This window comes from Squalius cephalus, assembly GCF_949319135.1.
Source record: "Squalius cephalus genome assembly, chromosome: 21".
Lineage (NCBI taxonomy): Eukaryota > Metazoa > Chordata > Actinopteri > Cypriniformes > Leuciscidae > Squalius > Squalius cephalus.
Window position 1 is genome coordinate 12,813,728 of NC_137142.1, and position 20,469 is coordinate 12,834,196.

A 20,469-nucleotide genomic window follows, 5' to 3' on the forward strand; every position below is an offset into this window, starting at 1 on the left:
ATTCTATTTTTTTTTTTTTTTTCAGCAGTATGTTGATTGTAACGCTTCTTTTTTCTGTAATTTAGTAATTAGATATTACAGAGAGCATAAACAGGAACATAAAAGTGTCACTCTGTTCAGTTACATATTTTTCATAGTTTCATAGAAATGACATTGACTGTGAGTCAGTGTACGATTATAACAGACTGATAGTGGTCTTCAAATGAATGTTTAGTATTGCTGCCGTTTTTTTCTGAAATGAAATGGTGAACTGGTGCCCCCTACAGATCACAAGACGCCATTAAAGAAATCATTAAAAATCTTGTAGGGGATTTAAAAATATATATATTTATTAATATAGAAATGAGGTTCAGAGTTTTTAAAGAGGCTTCTCTGTATTTCAGCAGAATATGTTTAGTACAGGCACTCTGCATGTGACCTTACACATGGAATATAGGAATATACATGGCACATAAATGAACAAGGCAAGTGTATCACCATAGGGGGGAAAAATATAAATAAATAAAACAGCAAAAAAAGTATTTTTGACATGTTATTTTTAATTTTTATGAAACTTTCTTTCTTTTTCTCCACTACATTGCAAAGCATAATACCAGACTTTTTACCTCCACTTCATTTCAGGAAAAATGCTCCTCATTATTTTAAAGTGAATAAATCCTGTTTTTCTCAGACACAATAGTGATGCCCGTTTTGTGAGCAAATCTTTTGAGCCGACACACATTTGATTAGTCTTGTCCCGCTCAAATGAGCCAAGATCCGAGAGTAATATGATATTCTCAGATCACATGTGCTTCTAAAGTCTACGGTCTATTTTATTTGTTGCATTAGAAACCTCTCTTTTATTAGTGTTTCTCTACTTTAACTTAAGTACAGGGTTTGTGTACACTGTCCACCATGGATAAATATTTCATAATTAATTTATCTTGTCAGTGTGGGATGTAGGCTAATGTTGTATAGTCTGACATGTGTAACCCCGCCCCATTCTGCAGGCTGCAGCCAGGTGTACTTGAGCCAAATAGAGTCTGTGTGATTGAGTGTGAGCTTGAGCTTGCTGTGCTGGTACAGTATTTGCTCTGCTGGTTTGTGTGCTCTTCTTTGCGTCCGTCTTTTAGCGTGTCCCATCTCTGGCTTGTGTTAAAGTGATAGTTCACCTAAAAATGTCAATTCTGTCATCATTTATTTTATCACTCTCAAGTTGTTCCAAACCTGTATGAATTTCTTTCTTCTGCTGAACATAAAAGAATTTGAATAATATAGGTAACCAAACAGTTATTAGGCCCAATTGACATAAAATATTATGGAAGTCAATGGGATCCATAAACTGTTTGGTTACCGACATTCTTCAAAATTCTGTGTTCAGCAGAAAAAAGAAATTCATAACATATAGGTTTAGAACAACATTTTTTGGGTGAACTATCCCTGTTATGTTCTGTTTCTAGACTTTGCAATAATTTCCAAAAATTTCATTTGTGTGGAAATATTATTATGCATTTTGTGTGCAAGTCCAGAATAGAGATCAGCAAAAATAAAACTAATCGGTTACGATTTATGGCCGGTCGACCTGTGCATCTCTCATGGCCTTTTCTGTGAGAAAACAGCAGATCACCACATCCTTTGGTCATGCCACACACACTGTAATTTAATCAAGGTAAATGTATCAGCTTTGAGGTTTTATTTCAACACGGATGTGTTTAGAGAGGACAAGCAAAGGGAAATAAGTGAATCTCATGAAACATGACAACATGTTTTGATCATATTTCATTCCAAAAGAAAATAAATAATATTATAAAGCATTTAAGACATTTAAAATTGTTTTTTTTTTCCCTCCCAAATTCTCATTAATATAATGTAAAAAAAATAATGAAACATGTCAATCATTTGTAGATCATAGAATGTGTTGTTCTTCCTTTATTATCAGTATTTCTGTAATGTTGTATCTGTAATACAACAGAATCTAAGTTAATGGAGAATAATTAGAATTATAATGCATATCCATGCTTGGTTATGAAAAATCTTAATGGTCCTAAAAGGAGGCTTTAATTTCTTATATTAAGGGGTGAAATATAACCTGCTCATGTTTTTGTGAGATTCACCTAACTAGTCTACTAATTTAGAAGACCTATATATCCAGAGTGACTTGCAGTATATCTTCACAGAATCTTTTAGATTTCCAGGCCTGGGGCCTCATTTATAAAATGTTGAGTAGAAACGGTCCTACATTTGAGCCAGAGAAAAGTGTGTACACCTGCTTAGAACCTGACGTGGTGCTAAGCACTTTTCCACGCCAAAGACTGTTTTATTTTATAAATTTGAACGTTGATGTGGATTTTAGCATACGCACACTCTAAAATGAAATCTGTGTACGTACGTTTTATAGACGAGGTCGCTGAACTTTAGTCACTACAATCATGCACCTCTAAAAGTGCAGACAGAATGAAGCACAGCACACTGCGTGTTTTTAAGAACAAATGAACAGCCTGAAGTAGTGTGGTGTCGTTGAGAATGAATCTGACCGAGTTGAATTGCTCTGCCACTGAGGGCATCATAGCACACCGCTTTACAGAACAGTTCACCCAAAAGTTCAAATATCATTTACTCACCCTCACGTCACTTCAACTCATCTATGAAAAGGTGATTTAGGTGAACAAGGGTGAATAAATAGGACAGAAATTCTATATTTGGATCAAAATAATAAATTGAACAGAACAAACATTTCAGATGTATAAAAGACAGCTGAAGATCATGTGAGGATACAGGGAGTGTCTAAAACAGTCGCTTTATTGTGTAAAAAAAAGAACTAGACAGATGGACAGCAGCGGGCTGAGGGGATCGTATTCTGACATGCAGCATGAGGAGCGTAGCAGAATGCCATTGATTTAAGGCACTAATACTGTTCATGATCTGACACGGCTGAATCTCTGGACAAATCAGGATTAGGCTGAATCTCTGGACAATTCAGGATTAGGCTGAATCTCTGGACAATTCAGGATTATGTTGTACCTGCAGTCGAATTAGTCAGGGTTAAGAAGAAATGGCCATAAAAGGAAAACCAATCCCAGGTCCGTTCCTGTTTAAAATCTGGCCGTTCACAGTGGTCAGTACTTACCTCATCAGAGACAATAAATACAGTACACCATCAATGGAGCTATGAATTTGAGGCACATCATTTCATGGGATACAGTTTGAGAAAACCGGCGCTGGGCTCAGACTATCATAACCTGTAATGGCCGACTGGCACAACAATAAATTAACAGCAAAGAGAGGCGAGAAGGTGCGTCTATAATGTCTGTGTGTTTGAAGAGGGTGAAACGGAGTCTTATGATTGACGTATTATGATACACATTAGCGATAAATGTGAGGAACGCCAGCGTACGTGTGAGTTTTTCGGGGTAGTGATATTATGCTGTTATGTACATGTGCTAAAAGGAATGAGTATTACTTTAAGAGCAACATTCAGGTCTGACGGGACTCCTGCGACATACAGTGTGGTCCTCTTTAGAGTAGTCTGCACACGGATTGATGAAGAGTTTACAGCCAATCAGGGAGAAGAACAAATCACTGAGGTCACAGCCTTTTCCCTAAATGGACTGTCTCCTCAGTTATCTCACAGTAAAGGTGGTTATTAAGGGTCAAAGGTGAACACGCACACAGACACGCTCGCGCAAGACATTCACTTTTTGTCTCCGGGTCTTGACAGTCACTTCATTTCATGATGGAATAAAATCCATCTTCCTCTTCTCCCTCAGTCCATTTGGTAGGCCGGCATGTGTGTCCCAGGCTTACGTTGTGTGTCTGTGTATGTGTGCACGTGTGTTTGGGCCCGTTTAGAAGTCTATATCCCAGCCTGAATTATCATCAGGCGGTGGGTCTTCATTGTCCTCTGGGAAGCTGTCAAAGTTACTGGTGTCCGTGGATGATGTTAGCTGCATGTGCACAAAAAATGGGAGAACAGGTTAGCTTGTGAGTTATGCAGAACATAATAGTCAAAACAATAGAGTACAATTGCCTTTAGATTGTTTTTGAAAAGTCTCACGCTCACCAAGGCTGCATTTATTTGATCAAATCTACATTAAAACAGCAATATTGTGAAACATTAATAACAGACTGTTTGATGTTAAAATATATTAATTTAATATATATTTTTTTACAGAATTCAAATGATGAGTCAAAGCATCATTAATCCTTCCAGAATGTGAAGGATTAATGATTTTAATCTTTACCCTGATTCACCATGGTAAGCCTATTATAAGCAGGGCCTAAAACTAACTTTATGCCACATCTGCCAGTGACCGGTGACTTATGAAAATTTACCAGCGATTAAAAAAAAATTTTCGCACAAAATGTTAGATACAAGTGAAAATTCACAATTCTCTATTCCAATTTCGATACCACAGCTAAAACTAGATCCTAATATAAATGTAAAACATTAAGACAAGTAAACATAACAAATAATCAAATTACAAGTAATTGCACAAATGAATACAGTAGAACAAAGACACACATGAAATAAACAGTGCTTTTAGGTAGATCTAACAGTAGTTTTAAATTGTATCTAAATGTAAAATAACACTGTATATAATCTTCACTGTATAAATATACAAAGGTTGTATAAACGTTATTAGTACAAGAGCAGTGAGTTTCTTTCTTTGTCCTTTGTTGTTTTATTAACATTAAAAACACAGACAGCAGGAATATTGGGCTACTGTCATGTCATGGAAAATGTCATTAAGTGCTTTAAACCAACCTTTATTGGACATTAATTGCATTCATATCAAGTGTTCCTTTTAATGTTTACAAATAGATTAAGCGCACACTCACTTTTTGTATGTTTCTACCTCACAAATGTTTACTTATATTTGCATAAACTCAAAAAAATACAGTATTGACAAATTGACAGCATTTTTTACTTATTATTTTTAACAGTGGTTATGTTTAGCTTTGGGGGTAAGGTTATGGGATCATATATACTGTGTGTGTGTGTATGTTAATGACTATGTTAATATGTTTGTCTTGACGGAATAGATCTGCTACGCTGCTGTTGGTTATTGCTGCTTACAGAACTTGCTACTGCCAATACATACACAACACGCTGCTGTGAGCAAGCAAGACATGCTGCTGCTGCTGTACTATATAGCAGGGGTTTTCAACCGGTGGTCCGCGGCGGCATTGCATGTGGTCCGTGACATGCATTCCAGCCTACGTAATTTCACTATTAAAATCACTTTTTTTCCATAAAAAAAAAAAGTTTGTCTTAAAAAAAAGGCAAGTCAGTAATAAATACATTGGCATTCAGTAAAGTGTCGAACCCTTAAAAAGTAGAACCATTGTCCGCTTTACATAAAACAAATCACGACATGACCTTGTGTGAGTGAGTGGCGTTCACACCAAACGCGAATAGAGCGTCTGGCGCAAGTGATTTTCATGTCAAGTCAATGTAAAGACGCGTTTACGCGCATCTGGAGGTCCTGCGGCGCGGACGCGTGAATGAGGCGAATTGAGCGTCTGGCACGATACGCGCGAGTGATTTGAGGGTGAGAGAGCGAGAGAGAGAATTCTGATTAGTCCAGAGGATATATCGCGTTTCGGCGCTTATCGCGGTTTGGAAAAAAACTGCATCTTGCAGTACATTTTAAACAAGGAAATATAGCGATTTGGCATGAAACGTTGATGGAGCAGTGAATAGGTTCAGTACACAGCAAAATGACATGACAAACTAATTTGTTTTGTTTTTTAAATGCCATTTCCTCAATTCGACGTCCGACTGTGCTATCTGACAAAGGAATCCACACACTACACACACACACAATAGTGGGCCGCCGATTACTTGTTAGTCAGAATGGTGGTCCCTGGCACAGAAGCAGGTGACAATGAGATTTGAACAATACAAGCCAAGTGTATGTCAGAAAATCCCCCATCATGCAGGAGGCAAAGGAGAACAATGATGACATCATAGACGGCGGGAGATCTAATAAGCTGCATTCACACCAATGCACGGACGTGGTTTGTTCTGTCTGTTTAATCCCTTAAGACAAAACTGACTTTACACATTAATTTCGCATTAGAATACCATTTTGAGATGAATCTGAAAGTGCATTTATCCACGAAGTCGCTGTTGCACACACAGCCGTAATATATGCTATTGAAAGCATCCTTCTGTCTGCGAGTTTCATATTTTTTATATATAGGCCCACTGCATTCTAAACAACATAAATAATGCCTTCGTAGAGAATTTGTAAGGAAAAGACTGGCGGGCGAGACTGCGCACTACAAGGGTAACATCAAGCAAAGCGCGCGTTTCTCACAGCGCATATCCTGTGCAATGAAGCCTGCGAATGTCCTTGTAATTCGCTTCAACCTTTCCTAACTTTATGAAAGGTTCAAGTGGTGTGTTTGTGAAGAATTGGAAACAATCGTCATCACTCATCTGTGTTTTCGTTGAAGCAGAATAGTTGGAGAGAGAATCTTTTACTATTGTTATAGTATGATCGAAACAAATATTACATAAAGTAAACATAAACTGTTCTTCCCTGTATGCCAGGCCTATATGCGTAGCGTGCCAAATTGCAGACTGCTTTACTCACGTGTCACGTGACCAGTGTAATCGCAGCCTTTGCAGTTAAAAAAAATCGCGATAATACCAGAGCGCAAACAAAAATATGCACTGGAGCATTTGCCAAATCTGTTTCGCCAATAGGATATTACAGTATCAACTGAGACTGCTCTTGCTTTCGTTTGAGGATGCCTGGAAAACTGCCTTGACATGCTCTAGGTAAGTGGAATGTTAAGTCACCATTATTTATATAGGCTAGCGCTTTATACAATATAGATTGTTTCAAAGCAGCTTTACAGTGATAACAGGAACATTCTGCATTTCAGCTATTGTACAGTCAGCAGCGTCAGTACAGATAGATCAATAAACAAAGCAAGCCAGAGGCAACAGTGGCAAGAAACGCAAACTCCATCAGGTGACAGAATGGCGGAAAATACTGTACCTTGGGAGAAACCAGGCTCAAAGTGATTAATTATCATTCTATACGTGACACCGTGGATGATCTACTTATCTTTAGTCTACTGATATGCTGATGATGAAAGCATCCGACATTAGCATAAATCGTTATTCGTCCTGTAGTTGTGAGATAGTGTATATGCTCAATCTAATACTGCCAGACATGCAGCTGCTTGCATTCTATTGTAATTAAAGTGAATACATTTGTTTGCATATTAAATGATAATGCTCACATTGCATGATCAACGTTAGCCAGCTGATGACTCCTCTCACTCAATTCAAGCTTTTTTTATACTTCACCGCAACATCTGCTAGCGCCCTGTTGCTGATAATACATTTACTAACATTGTTCAGCATGTCCAAAGTACTAAGAGCTGCTGTAAGCTCCATTGATGCGATACGAAGCAGAATGCCTATTTCACTTCAACGAATTCACGTGCCAGCAAAGCTCTGTCACTGTATCCTGGTAGCAACTACACTGTCTCCTTGCTGCTGCTGTATAAAAGCAATATAACATATACACTAGCTGATAATGTGTGTATTAATTCACTCTAAGCATTAAAACAGGACTGTTAACATGACACATGATTTTAAGCCTTGTTTGGTTACTTCATAGGGAATTAATAAGGCAGACCTCGCAATGCATAGTGATATAGCATAAGAAAGACCGTTCACTTATCTTAGATGTTGAATTTCAGAGGAATTCTGAAAGTGCACTGCAACTGCTACAGCAAATACTGACCAAGTATTTGAGGGTTGAGCAGCAAACTCATTGGCTACTGATACAGCAAGAACCAATCAGCTGTGCCCTATAGAGAATGATGTGATTGCAAGCAGATTGAATTAAGGACCTATCAGCCTGCACCATCTAGTGGTTCATGACAGAACTTTGTATATAATGTCAGGAGTATGTTTAGTTTCATTGTTTTTTTTTCTTTCTTTTTTTTTCCCTGTTCCCATTTTGCCTGTGTCCTGGTCGTTATTAGTTTCTAATCTATCACGCACCTGTTTCTTTTCCAGTTAATGACCTCACTGTATTTAAGAGCTGTATTCAAGCCCTTAGATCCTCTCAGTTTCTTTGTTCAGTCTTGATTTGTCTACACATGACATATATGCTTAATGTATTTTGTAAACATTTGAATGAACACCTCATACTAATGCAATTAATGACCAATAAAGGTTGATGTAAAGCACATTTTCCGAGACCTGATCTAAAGTGAGAACTATTTACGGTTAAGTTGGTAAAGCATAAAAAAAATAAAAAAAACACCTAACTTTAAATATTTTGTTAATTACAGTGACAATGAATGAAGAACTCACTGTTTGTATATAGCCTATTAATTTATTAACAATGTAGAAACTACAATATAAACTATAAATTAACTATTGTTTGCAAATGATTTGTAAAGTATTATATTACTGTATACTTAAGTTTGTATAAAGTGTTACCATGCTAGCTATGTAATTTATTCCTGTAATGTCAAAGCTGAATTTTCAGCATCATTACTCCAGTCTTCAATGTCACATGATCCTTCAGAAATCAGTCTAATATACTGCTCAAGACACATTTCTTATTATTTTCAATTTTTAAATTGCTTAATATTTCAGTAAAAACCGTGATATATTTTTTAAAGGATTCCTTTATATTCCTTTGTCAATTTAATGCATCCATGCTGAATAAAAGCATTCATTTCTTTAAAAAAAGCTATTTTAAACAGATAGCATAATAGCATATTCAACCATGTTTATCAGTGCAAATTTTCTGAGCAGTATGTGTAACCAAACGCTAGCTTGTTTTCACACACTGAAGCTTTTCAAAATGAGTCCGAACAATTCAAATGTCATTTTTCAATGCTATTTTGAGCTGCCTATTTTCTCTTTCAGAGCAACTATTGTCATGACAAAGCAATGTTCGAAGAGAGCAAAGCAAGTTTGCTAAAGTTAGACATGTTTATAGCTAGCTATCTGAATAACATTTTCAGTTAAATGTCAGAGACATTTTAAGATTTGTAAGCAGCACAGTAAGAATGCACTTAAGCATACAGTACACTCTTTAAAAAAAAAAAAAAAAGAAAAGGTTCAATATGGTTTTATATAGAAACCTTTGGCTCTTGACTCAATTTTAAAGAATCATGTGAAAATGCCAGGTTCTATATAAGGAGAAATTGTTTAGATGATTGCTTAATACTTTCATGTGTTTTATAGTGATAAAGTATGTTTACAAGCTGCTTAATTCATAAAATTTAACAAATGATATGAAGCACCTGACAGAACCCTTTAAGGTTCTATATACAACCTTTTTTCTAAGAGTGTACTTGCATAGAATATGTTTCTGGCCTTACATTAGTGTAAAATCTATCTTGCATGAGCGTAAGCACTTACATTAGGGATGATAGGGGGCGTCAGTGTCCCCTTCCTCAATCCGTCCCAGTTAAACCCTTCAAACCATCTGTGGACACATTCATTACATGAGATTATTCATAAAACTGTATCAGCTCATTCTTCAAGTTCATGTTTTAAAGCGAATGTCAAACGTACTTGTGCTTCTGGATGTCTTTAACACCGTTTTTCAAGTTCCCTAGTCTTTCAGAAGGTGTGTCTCTGAGAAGAAGAAAAAGATCTGCATTGGAAAGCATAGCTGATTGACAGCGAATGTGTTTTTATAGTGTGATAGATACATACCTGCATAGCTTTTTGATTAGATTGGCAGCATTTTTGGTTATTTTTTTGGGGAATTCTATCATGTCAATGCCTCTTAGAATGATGTTGTATGTTTTCATTGGATCTGGTCCTGAAAAAGGAGGACTGAAAAATAGAGGAAATTAAAAGATTTAAAGAAAACATTACTTTTGCATGTGTAGTATGAATTAAAAATCATAATATTTAAAAAAAAAAGTTTTTTTAAATGAACCAGTGTTTTCAAACACGTGGAGCTCTGTCTCTCACCTGCCGGTCAGTAGCTCGTACATGAGGATGCCGAGGGACCAGTAATCTGCCGAGATGTCATGTCCTTTATTCAAGATGATCTCTGGTGCCACATACTCTGGAGTACCACAGAATGTCCATGTCTTCTTCCCAAAGCCAATCTTCTTAGCAAAGCCAAAATCCACCTTTAAAGGATTTACACAAGATTTTAGGTTTCATGCTTGTGAAATGCTTCATTGCTTCATTGCTTTAACAGAAGCAACGTCTGAACTCTTTAAAGGGATACTTCATCCAAAAATTAAAGTCCTCTCGTAATTTACTCACCCTCAAAACTGTATGCTTTCCTTTCTTTTGCAGAACATAAAAGAAAATATTTTGAAGAATGCTGACATTTCTCAAAATATATTTTATATTCCGCAGAAGAAAGCAGTTTGGGACGACATGAGGGAGAGTAAATGATGACATAATTAAAATGTTTGGTTGAACTATACCTTTAAGTGGACCAAAAAGTGAACTGAGAAAAAGCATCCAGTAGACTTTGTATTCACCCTGTCCCTGGCCTTGCAAGTCCCTTTGGTCCACTTTTGAGTGTGTGCAGTTGACAATTTTTTTTACTATGCCTCTGATTCTGTCATGTCTTTTATTCAAAGATTACAAAGTGAACATGGAGCATTTTGTGTTCAAAATGCAAATTTCTAAACTTTCAAATGACTTTTTGTCTTAATTTTAAACAGTGTATCTGTTCTCCTTAAACTTATTTGTCTGAAATTTTGCTTAAAATGCAAGTGGTGCTCACTGCAGAGCCAAATGACGTCCAGACCTAATTGGTGGAGTTATGTTAAGCGATAGGGTTATAGGTGGACCATTGGCTCTGCAGTAAGCAGCCTCTCGGAAAATGTGTTTTATCTTTTTTTTTTTTCTAAATACCAATTGGTTTGATATTGTGTTTTCTAATGCAATGACATTAAAACACTCTTAAGTGTAGCTTCAGTTTACAAAATATTTTTTTTAATTACTGTACTTTAAAGAAGCGCAAATGTTCTAGATGGTTATTATTGTCCTTTCATCCTCATGAAACTATTAGAAGGTGAATACTGGGTGTCTTTATGGCATCCTATATTCACCAGTTTGGCGTAGCCTCTGTGGTCTAGTATCAGGTTCTCTGGTTTGAGGTCTCTGTATATGATGCCTTTGGAATGCAGGTAAGCGAACGCCTCCACCACACATGCCGTGTAAAACCGTGTGGTTGAATCATCAAAGTTTCCTCTGTGATTAGGAAAGAAACAGGACTGTTTTGTTGTTGAAATCCAGACAGCAACCATACAAAAAAAAACAAAAAGTGAATAGATAAGTGTCACCTGTCTCGGAGGATAGTCCACAGTTCTCCACCTAAACACGCCTCCATTAACATATAGAGGTATTTACTGTCCTTAAATGTCCTATAGAGTCTACGAAAACAAGACGAACAGTGTCAAAATGTGATTTTACAAATGCAAGTGTTGAAATACATCTACATTGTTGTCACATGTCTGATGTCAAAGCAAAAACTACCAACATTATATTTGAGATGTACAGCGTTATTATTGTTAATTATAACTAAAACCATAAAAAACATTTTCATTACTTGAAATAAACAAGCCAATGCAACATTTCTAATTTTTGCTTAAAGTTGAGGTAGTAAAATAAAATAAAACTTAATTAAAACTATATATTGACATATTCACAAAAAAATTAAAACTAATAAAATGAAAAAACGCACAACAAAAATGACAAAAACTTTCAAATTAAAACAGAAAATTAATTATTTTCAAAATATTAACAAAAACTATAATAGTATATCAATGATACTAAAATATAGCACTGCATATAAACCACTTTAGTCATTAGAAACTGCAGTTTAATGTAGTATATATGTGCCTGGCCACTGGAGGTACCTGACTATAAAATCTGAATGCGCCTCCTGCATAATTAGTTTCTCTGATCGGATGTGCTCCTGCTGTCTCGTGTCCACGATGTGGCGCTTCTTTAGGATCTTCATTGCAAATGTCTTCACCTCATCACTCTTGAGCTGCACCTAAGAATAAAACAAGCGGAGATAGTGTTTTGTCACACACACACACACAAATCTAATCTGAATGAATGACTATGATGAACTATTATAATGAAATACTCTATATGATCAAAAAACATTTGGAGAAAAAAAGTGCACACTTTTACATAATAAATATAAATATTGCATTGAAAACATGATGTTCTGTTACCAGTTCAACACGCCCAAATCCTCCAACTCCAAGAGTGTCGATGATGTTGAAGTCAGACAGGTTGAGGTTGGAGAAGAAAGCGTTCTCTACCTCATATCTGCATTTCAAAATCAGAAAAAGGAGGATATATGTACAGTTATTCCCTCTGTCAGTCTAGCAGGACAACCTGCAAATCCCATGTCATTTTCATCTTCAAAGTCGTCATCCTCTGTCTGGAAACAGCTAGATCATGATCAATGTTTCAATAACATGTATAAGGGGAGGCTGAAAATTAATTGTGACTTTCCAGTGCAAATGCAACCAACAGGGTTTTAACTGGTAAGAGATCAAGGATGAGTTTGTATCAGTTCACTTTCATAAAAATGTTTTTGTGCACCACTGATATTTGCAGTCTAATTCCTTAGATGTCCAAATTGCATACGGATACTGTAACATTGCAAATAAAACTGTGATACGGTAATATTTCCCTCCTTACGATCAGTGCTTAGGATACAGAACTGGCCAATCAAATCCCTTTGCTTGAGTCTTGGCCATTGACACGATTGAGCTGCTATTTGGCTCGGCAAAAACTGCTTTGTAATGTCACAGAGAGGTTAAGACTTTCCATGCAGACTGCCAGGGGTCCTAAAAACCAGCCCGTGCAAACGAAGTGTGCTTCAGTTATTATTCAATCCCTTTCACATGATCAGTTATTAGGCTGGCAGGGTCAGAGATGTGCATACAGGCTGCAGAACACTGGCATGGATCAATGCACAAACAAGAGTAACAACTTGTAAGAGTGCAGTTTGGGAAAGAGGCATGGATACAAGCCAAAAATCCTTGCTAAAACTGTAAACAAGAAATGCATTCCTAAGCTGAAAGCTAGAGATGTTAAATGTCTCACACCACTTTAATAGAGAAAACAGCAGGAGAATCAAAGACATGGCCTGTAAAATATAAAATAAAGATTTTTTTTTAAATAATATTAAAGATTATTAGATAACATTTTATTAACTTGTGATAATTTGTAAAACAAATGGAAAGGGATGGGATGGAAAGAAGTTTCTAAACAAGTTAATTGATTAAACAGGTTTTGCTCTAAAGATAGAGAATCAGATTCATTTAAATATGATTTGAAGTCTACTATAGAAAAATCATCTCGTCATATACAAAAGCTTGCCCTCTGAAAGTGACGTTTGTGACATTGGTGCTAGTTTCCCGTCATCTTTTTGCTCATGCACACTGATAAAAGCAACATTGTCATGGATTTCACATTTCTGCTGGACAATATACTGATATTTTATGCCCCAGGAATCAACTAGATCAATTTTAAAATGTATTTGATTAAAATATAAACCTTGGAGGCACTGCTGATTAAGCACGTGTGATGCTGATCCTGGCTCCTGGTTTCTGGAATTCATTACAGGTCAACTACAGAGTGGATTGTTGATTGACAACAAGGTGGCATTATGGAGCTGTATGGGTTCTGTATGGTCAGCATCTATTTTGCAATGCCTTGATTTCCAGTGAACATGCATTACTGAAACATTTAAATGAAAATGTATTTTTTTAACTGAGGGATAAGTACAAATTATTTGTATTATGGTTAATAACAATAATGTTCCTGTGTGTGTTCATGTATTTATGTATACAAAAGTTAATTCTAGTTGTTGATTCTGATTGGCTGAGAGCCTTTTCCAGCCATACGATATTCTACCAGTATCACTACAGGAACCGTTTCACCATTGGTATCAATCCGATTGCAGCATTTCTCTCACAGCGAGTGTCATGGCGGATGAGCAAACACTTGTGCCTATGGCCGAATCACAGCCGTGCTGATATAGAGCGATATCACATGGTTACAGTTGTAATCAAAATGATTCAACCCCATTGCAAATCAGGTTTACTGGCTAAATTTACAGACTTTCAGCTCTTTGCAATGAACAAATCAAACAAAAGTAATTGAAATAGCTCAACACAACAAATGTTTCAAGTGGTTTCCGCAAATTCAACTGAAAATAGAACTTTTAATAACTTCTGCATTCTCAAAATTATTCAACCCCTTTATGGTTGAATATTTTTAGCAAATTGGAGTGGACTTTTCTTGAGCTTTTGGGTCAGCAGTGGTGTACTGGCATGCGTTTAGTACGCGCCTTACTGTGCAAGCTGAAACCTCAGTGCCTGTTGCCACCAAGGTTTTTCTGAACCTGCCTTCTCAGAAATCTTGTTTGATAGCTTCCTTTTTCTGCCCTGTCCAGGTAGTGTAACCACTGTTCCTCTAACTTTGAACTTGCGAACTATGCTTCCAACGGTCTCTAGGAACATTTAGTGCCTTCGCTATCTTTTTGTATCCTGCTCCTTGTTTGTGAAGGGCGATGATATCTGCTCTTAACTTTTTGGACCATTCTTTTGACTAATGAAGCCCTTGATTAGTTGCATCAGGTGTGCTTGAGACGAAACCTGTTTTGCAGATTTGTGCGGGTGTGAGGGATTCTATTCAGGGGGTTGAACAATTTTGAGACTGCAGAAGTCGTTAAAAGTGCCATTTTCAGTTGAATTTGAACTTGAACTTGAGACATTTGTTGTGTTGAGTTATTTCAATTACCTTTGTTTGATTTGTTCATTGCAATCAGCTGAAAGTCTGTAAATGTTGCCAACAAACCTGATTTGAAATGGGGTTTTAATCATTTTGATTACAACTGTATATACAAGGGTTGGACAATTAAACTGAAACACTGGCCAGTATAGTTTTAAGGTTTCACACCTATATATGCACAGCCTGGTGGCCAATCCTCACTGATTTTACATTTCATCAGTAAGAGTGAAGGTTGAATTAGCTGAGCAATAGCACAGTTGTGCATACAATGTTGCAATCCACACAACATAATGGGAGACATATCAGAGTTCAAAAGGGGACAATTTGTTGGTGTGCGTCTCACTGGCTCATCTGTGACCAGGACAGCAAACCTCTGTGGTGTATCGAGAGCTATGGTATCGGACTAACCATATCCAACAGGAGTAACTGTCGATGCAAGAGGAAGCTTTCTGAAAAGGATGTCCAGGTATTAACCCTAAAAAACCTAAAACCACAGCTGCCCAACTCACAGCAGAACTAAATGTGCACCTCGACTCTGGTTTTCACCAAAACTGCTCGTCGGGAGCAATATTTATGGTCAGGCTGCTATAGCCAAACCTTTGGTCGCTCGTGCCAATGCCAAATGTCGGTTTTATTGCTACCAACGGTGCAAATCTGTGGGAGATACAGTGTGGTAAAGCCCCAAAAAGGCTTAACACCCGGATTGTTGTGTGCCCAGAGTAAAGCACTGGGGTTTATCAGTGATGGTTTGGGCTGCAATATCATAGCATTCCCTACTGTGCTTGATGTGCATGTCACTGCCAAGGACTACCGAGCCATTCTGGAGGACCATTTGCACCTAATGGTTCAAATATTGTACCCTGAAGGGGGTGCCGTGTATCAGCGTGATAATGCACCAATACACAGAACAAGACTTTTGACAGAATGGTTTGATGAACATGAAAGTGAAGTTGAACATCTCCCATGGCCTGCACAGTCACCAGATCTAAATATTTTTGAGCCACTTTGGGGTGTTTTGAAGGAGCAAGTCAGAAAATGCTTTCCTCCACCAGCATCACATAGCCACTGTTCTGGAAGAAGAATCCCTTTGGTCACTGTGCAGGACTTGTATCTGTCATTCCCAAGACAAATTGATGCTGTATTGGCACCAAAAGGAGGCCCTACACCATACTAATAAATTATTATGGTCTAAAACCAGCTGTTTCAGTTTCATTGGCATATACACACATACACACACGAAAACGGGTACACTAATTTTATACTATAAATATGGATTTTAGGGTGCATGGAGAAGTGGAGTTTGTCATTTTATGCCATTGGCAGCACCAAATAAAAACACAATCTGTTTTGTTTTAGTGGTCCAAAAGGGTCAAACATAACATTAGCTCAGGCACCTGTACCTGTTTAGCTGAAAAATGAAGGACAGGGAGTGTCTTGACTGTTACTTGATTGTTAACAGTCATCATTTTCGCAATTCTGTTTGGTGCCACTAGTGATGCAGAAATGACACATGTATAAGAGAGTTGAACGCACTCGTCTCATTAGAGTGTTCTCTATCTGTCAGTGTGGCAGCTGGAGATTTATTTACAGGTTTGTAGTTTAGGTCATTGGGGACACAGTGAAGGAGGTGACAGTTGTAGATGTGTCTTAATAAACTTTAATCTATGACAGTCACACAGACTACAGGCACCTCTTCATTATTCATCAGCAATCATTTCCATTGCAGATGAGCAGATAAGAGGAAGAAAAGTTTCTATTTCGGTTCAGATGACACTGAATGAATTTTTCAAGTGAGAAATTAGTTTCTGAGCTATCCCAGAATCCCTCTTTCTCTCTCTGAAATGTGATAAGGTTTCACATTTTTCTGAGCAGATTATTTTCTCATCGCCACACAATGATTGCATCACTTTCTCACCATGTTTCTTCTGTTTATGAACAGTTGCTGGTTGTCTTCTAGCACAGTGTAGTGAACAGCACATTTCAGGGCCCAGTTTACAGCCGAGACCCTCTCTGTCCGTAACAGTGGACACAGGTTTGCTACATTTTGAATGTTTCTTGGTGGACTAACACAAACAAACTGTCCAACGCCATCAGATAAAGATGCTAGGACAACAGCCAGACAAGTACATCACTTCAACAGACTTCTTATTTACAGTTCTAGAGTTACAGTAAATATCCTTGAGCTGCCCTTTGACAATTGCATTGTAATGGTTGCCATACTTCACTCACTTAGAGAAGGGTGACTCACATGTGATGTGAAGTGACCAACCACTTTTCACTGTTCAATGTTGTTTGAAATTAATGCTGCTTTTTTGAACTTCCTATTCATCAAAGATTAGGAAGGAAGATATTTTACTTTGTACATTCCTTTTTCCAGAATTATTTTGTAAAATGCAATACAATCAACAATTTGCTATTTGTTCATTCACTTGAACCTTTAAGTAAATATAGATACATTATTATTTTGATGGCTGCAACACACTCCAAAAGAAACTTGATACAGAGGCATGTTTACCACTGTGTCACATCACCTTTCCTTTTAATTAAACCTTTTAATCAGTTGGGAGTTTTGCCCAATCTCGCCTGACACAAGACTTCAGCTGCTCAGCGGTCTGTGGTCATTGTTGTCTGATTCTCCTTTTCATGAAGGGCCATGTATTCTGAATAAGAGACATATCTGGACTGCAGGTGTAGAGTGTCTTCGAAACCACTCTGTTGTAGCACATGCATAATGAGGCTTAGCATTCATTGTCTTGCTTCCTAGGCAAGATGTAATCTTATAATAAGTCTATACAATCCCAATATTTGCCTCCACTTCAATGGTACCTTCACACGTATGCAAGTCTCCCATGCCGTTTGCACTGATGCACTCTCACACCATTACAGACGTTTGCTTTTGTACCTGTCACTGATGAAAGTCTGGATCCCTTTCGTCCTTTTGGACTGAGAACTCATAAGCTCATTTGAACACAGCACACATTTACACTGTTTTTTGGATCATCTGAGATGAGCTCGGGCCCAGAGAACTCTGTGGCATCTGTGCATAGAACTGATGTATAGATTTCTCCTTGCATAGCAGAGATTTGTGTTTCAATTCTTGATGCAGCGTCAGACTGTGTTAAGTGATAGCAATTTTCCTAAGTTCTCCTCAGCCTATGTAGCAATATTTAACACAGTAGCATTATGGTTACTCATGCAGTGCCATCTGAGGGCTCAAAGGTCAAGCACATTCATCAGAGGTTTCCAGCCTTGCCCTCTGGAATCCCTGAATCTTTCCACAATATTATGTATGTTAGATGATGAAAAACCTAATTTCTTAGCAATCTTGCATTGAGAACTGTGATTTTTGAATTGTTTGACACTTCTTTCATGATATTTGGCACTAAATGGTGAGCCATGGCCCATCTTTGCTAAAGACTGAGTTGCTCCTTCTATACCCAATCATGATACCTTCGCCTATTACCAATTCACCTACTTATTGTGGACTGTTTCAAAACAGTTTAATTTAGATATTCTGTAATCTTTTCACTTTTATTTAACATCTCTCGCAACATTTCTGGAGAGTTTTGCAGCCATCAAAATCAAAATTGGTTGGTCATCGAAAACACTTTGTAGACATAATATTCTAAACCATAGTGGTGATCAAAAACAATATTGCTAATGTTTTACATGCAAGAAACCTTAATTAATATTATAAACTGACCTCAGAAAAGAAAAAATATAAAAAGGTCCACACTTCAGAGATGATTTCACCTACTTTGCTTTTGCCTCTGCATCTTCACAGCCTTTGTTGGATACGTCTTCCAGACCTCCAATCAGGTGTTTGTACGAGCTGGAAAGATTGGTAACAACAACATACTTTGAAAGATTTCATCTTTATGACAAATGTACCGGTAATACTGTTCAAATGTTTGAGGTTGGTATGATTTTTTTAATGTTTCTGAAAGAAGTGGTTATGCTCACCAAGGCTGTGTTTATTTGATTAAAAATACAGAATAAACAGTAATATTGAGAAATATTATTTCAATTTAAAATTAAAATGTAATTTATTCTTATATGTAATTATTTTATATGTAAAGCTGAATTTTCAACATCATTACTCCAGTCTTCAGTGTCACGATACGTCAGAAATAATTTTAATATGCTAATTTGGTGCTCAAGAAACATTTCTAAATATGATCAATGTTGAAAACAGTTGTGCTGCTTAATCACTTTTGTGGGAACCGTGATTTTCAGGATTCTTTGATCAAAGTTCAAAAGAACAGCATTTATTTAAAATAGAAATCTTTCCCTAACATCATAAATGTCTTTACTGCCAATTTAATGTGTCAGTGCTGAATAAAAGTATTAATTTCTTTTTAAAAGAAGAAATGACCCCAAATTTATGAACGGTAGAGTAGATGTATCAAAGGCTGTTCCCTGTGAGGTTTACAGCGGTCTGTATGAGAATAAGTTCATCTAAATATTTTTCTCCAGTCAAAAAGCAGTGCGACAGTTGCATGATGTCCTTATTGGGCTGTCTTACAACTGACAACACTTTTATTAAAGACATGTCTACATATCACCACAATAAATCTTTCAAAAATTAACACATTTTAAGTTGAAGAATGACTCTAATGACTCTGAATAATTTCATGTCTCTTTCATTATTTAGAAAGTCAATCCTAAATTATAGTGAAAAATGTATATTTAAATAAAATACTGCTCATTAAAATGTAACAGTCAACTGTCATACAGATGGCTGATGATTTGAGTCTCAATCAGACAGGAATGAGAGTTTTCCCTGCCGGAGGGCACATACTGCATGTACTATATACTCTCTCTCTCTCTCTCTCTCTCTCTCTCTGACTGTCTGTCTCACTCTTTCCAGCTTATTGACACACGTGACACTTCAGCTATTTAGGCTGAGCTTAATTTATTGACTCTAAGGCAGTAGATAAGCACTTCAAACCCATAGACTCTGTGTCCCTCACGCACACAAATAGAACAATCAGTGTAAAATCCACAGATGTTCAATGAACTGGAAAACTTGGAGTGAATTACTGCTGACTGCTGGAATGACACGTGTGAAGGTTTAAGCATATAAAGAAACAATTTTTCCACAGGATAAACGTTGCATATACTCACTCTCTGTCAATCACAAGGCAGGTGACTGTCTCTGCTGCGATGACATTAGCTGTTCTGATGTCCTCCCTGTTCAAAAGACACACATGCAATACAGAGAAACGTCATTTTATAATGCTCCGATACGTTTAAAATCAGTATAAGTATTATAAATGTAAACTAGATGAGTAAAGGAAACAAACTTTGATGTTGGCTTGACAAAGTTTGAAATAACTTTGAAAAGCTTGGTTTGAAAATTTTTACTTGAAGTCAATAAAAAGTTATTAACGTTTTAAAATGAATTAGCATGTTGTTAGCAGAATTAGGACATTGCTAGCATGATCTAACACATTGATAGTAGGGATGTGACGGTGAGAATATTTTCCCACCGGTTAAGCAGCATGTGACAACACCGGTAATCCCGGTATCACCGGCGGGGGCTTTTAAATCGCTAATTTGAAAACGAAAGTAAAATGCGCACGTCCGCACTGGCATTCAGAACGGTGTGGAGCAGAGCGAGCATTTTCAATTAATTCATATGGGAGTTGAGCTTCCATAGGAATGAACTGAAAACGGAATCATAATCCCATTTTAAACAT

At 37.0% G+C, this 20,469-nt stretch overlaps 1 protein-coding gene across 3 annotated transcripts in view; it reads right to left on the bottom strand.

Moving 5' to 3' along the window:
• Positions 1-2,057: 2,057 nt before the first annotated feature.
• The window catches only part of prkg1a (protein kinase cGMP-dependent 1a), a 97,212-nt gene continuing 78,800 nt past the window's right edge, over positions 2,058-20,469 (bottom strand). For 2 of the 3 annotated variants that reach the window (XM_079854419.1, XM_079854418.1), the window contains exons 8-18: positions 19,895-19,960; positions 18,525-18,599; positions 12,193-12,289; positions 11,866-12,005; positions 11,290-11,379; positions 11,056-11,197; positions 9,953-10,116; positions 9,689-9,811; positions 9,545-9,607; positions 9,389-9,455; positions 2,058-3,923 (exon numbers count right to left, since the gene is read on the bottom strand). In XM_079854419.1, coding sequence (XP_079710545.1) covers positions 3,825-3,923; positions 9,389-9,455; positions 9,545-9,607; positions 9,689-9,811; positions 9,953-10,116; positions 11,056-11,197; positions 11,290-11,379; positions 11,866-12,005; positions 12,193-12,289; positions 18,525-18,599; positions 19,895-19,960 — 1,126 coding nt within the window. In that variant the 3' untranslated portion in view covers positions 2,058-3,824. The remainder of the gene's footprint in view (positions 3,924-9,388; positions 9,456-9,544; positions 9,608-9,688; positions 9,812-9,952; positions 10,117-11,055; positions 11,198-11,289; positions 11,380-11,865; positions 12,006-12,192; positions 12,290-18,524; positions 18,600-19,894; positions 19,961-20,469) is intronic. The other variant, XR_013819478.1, reaches the window with a different exon arrangement.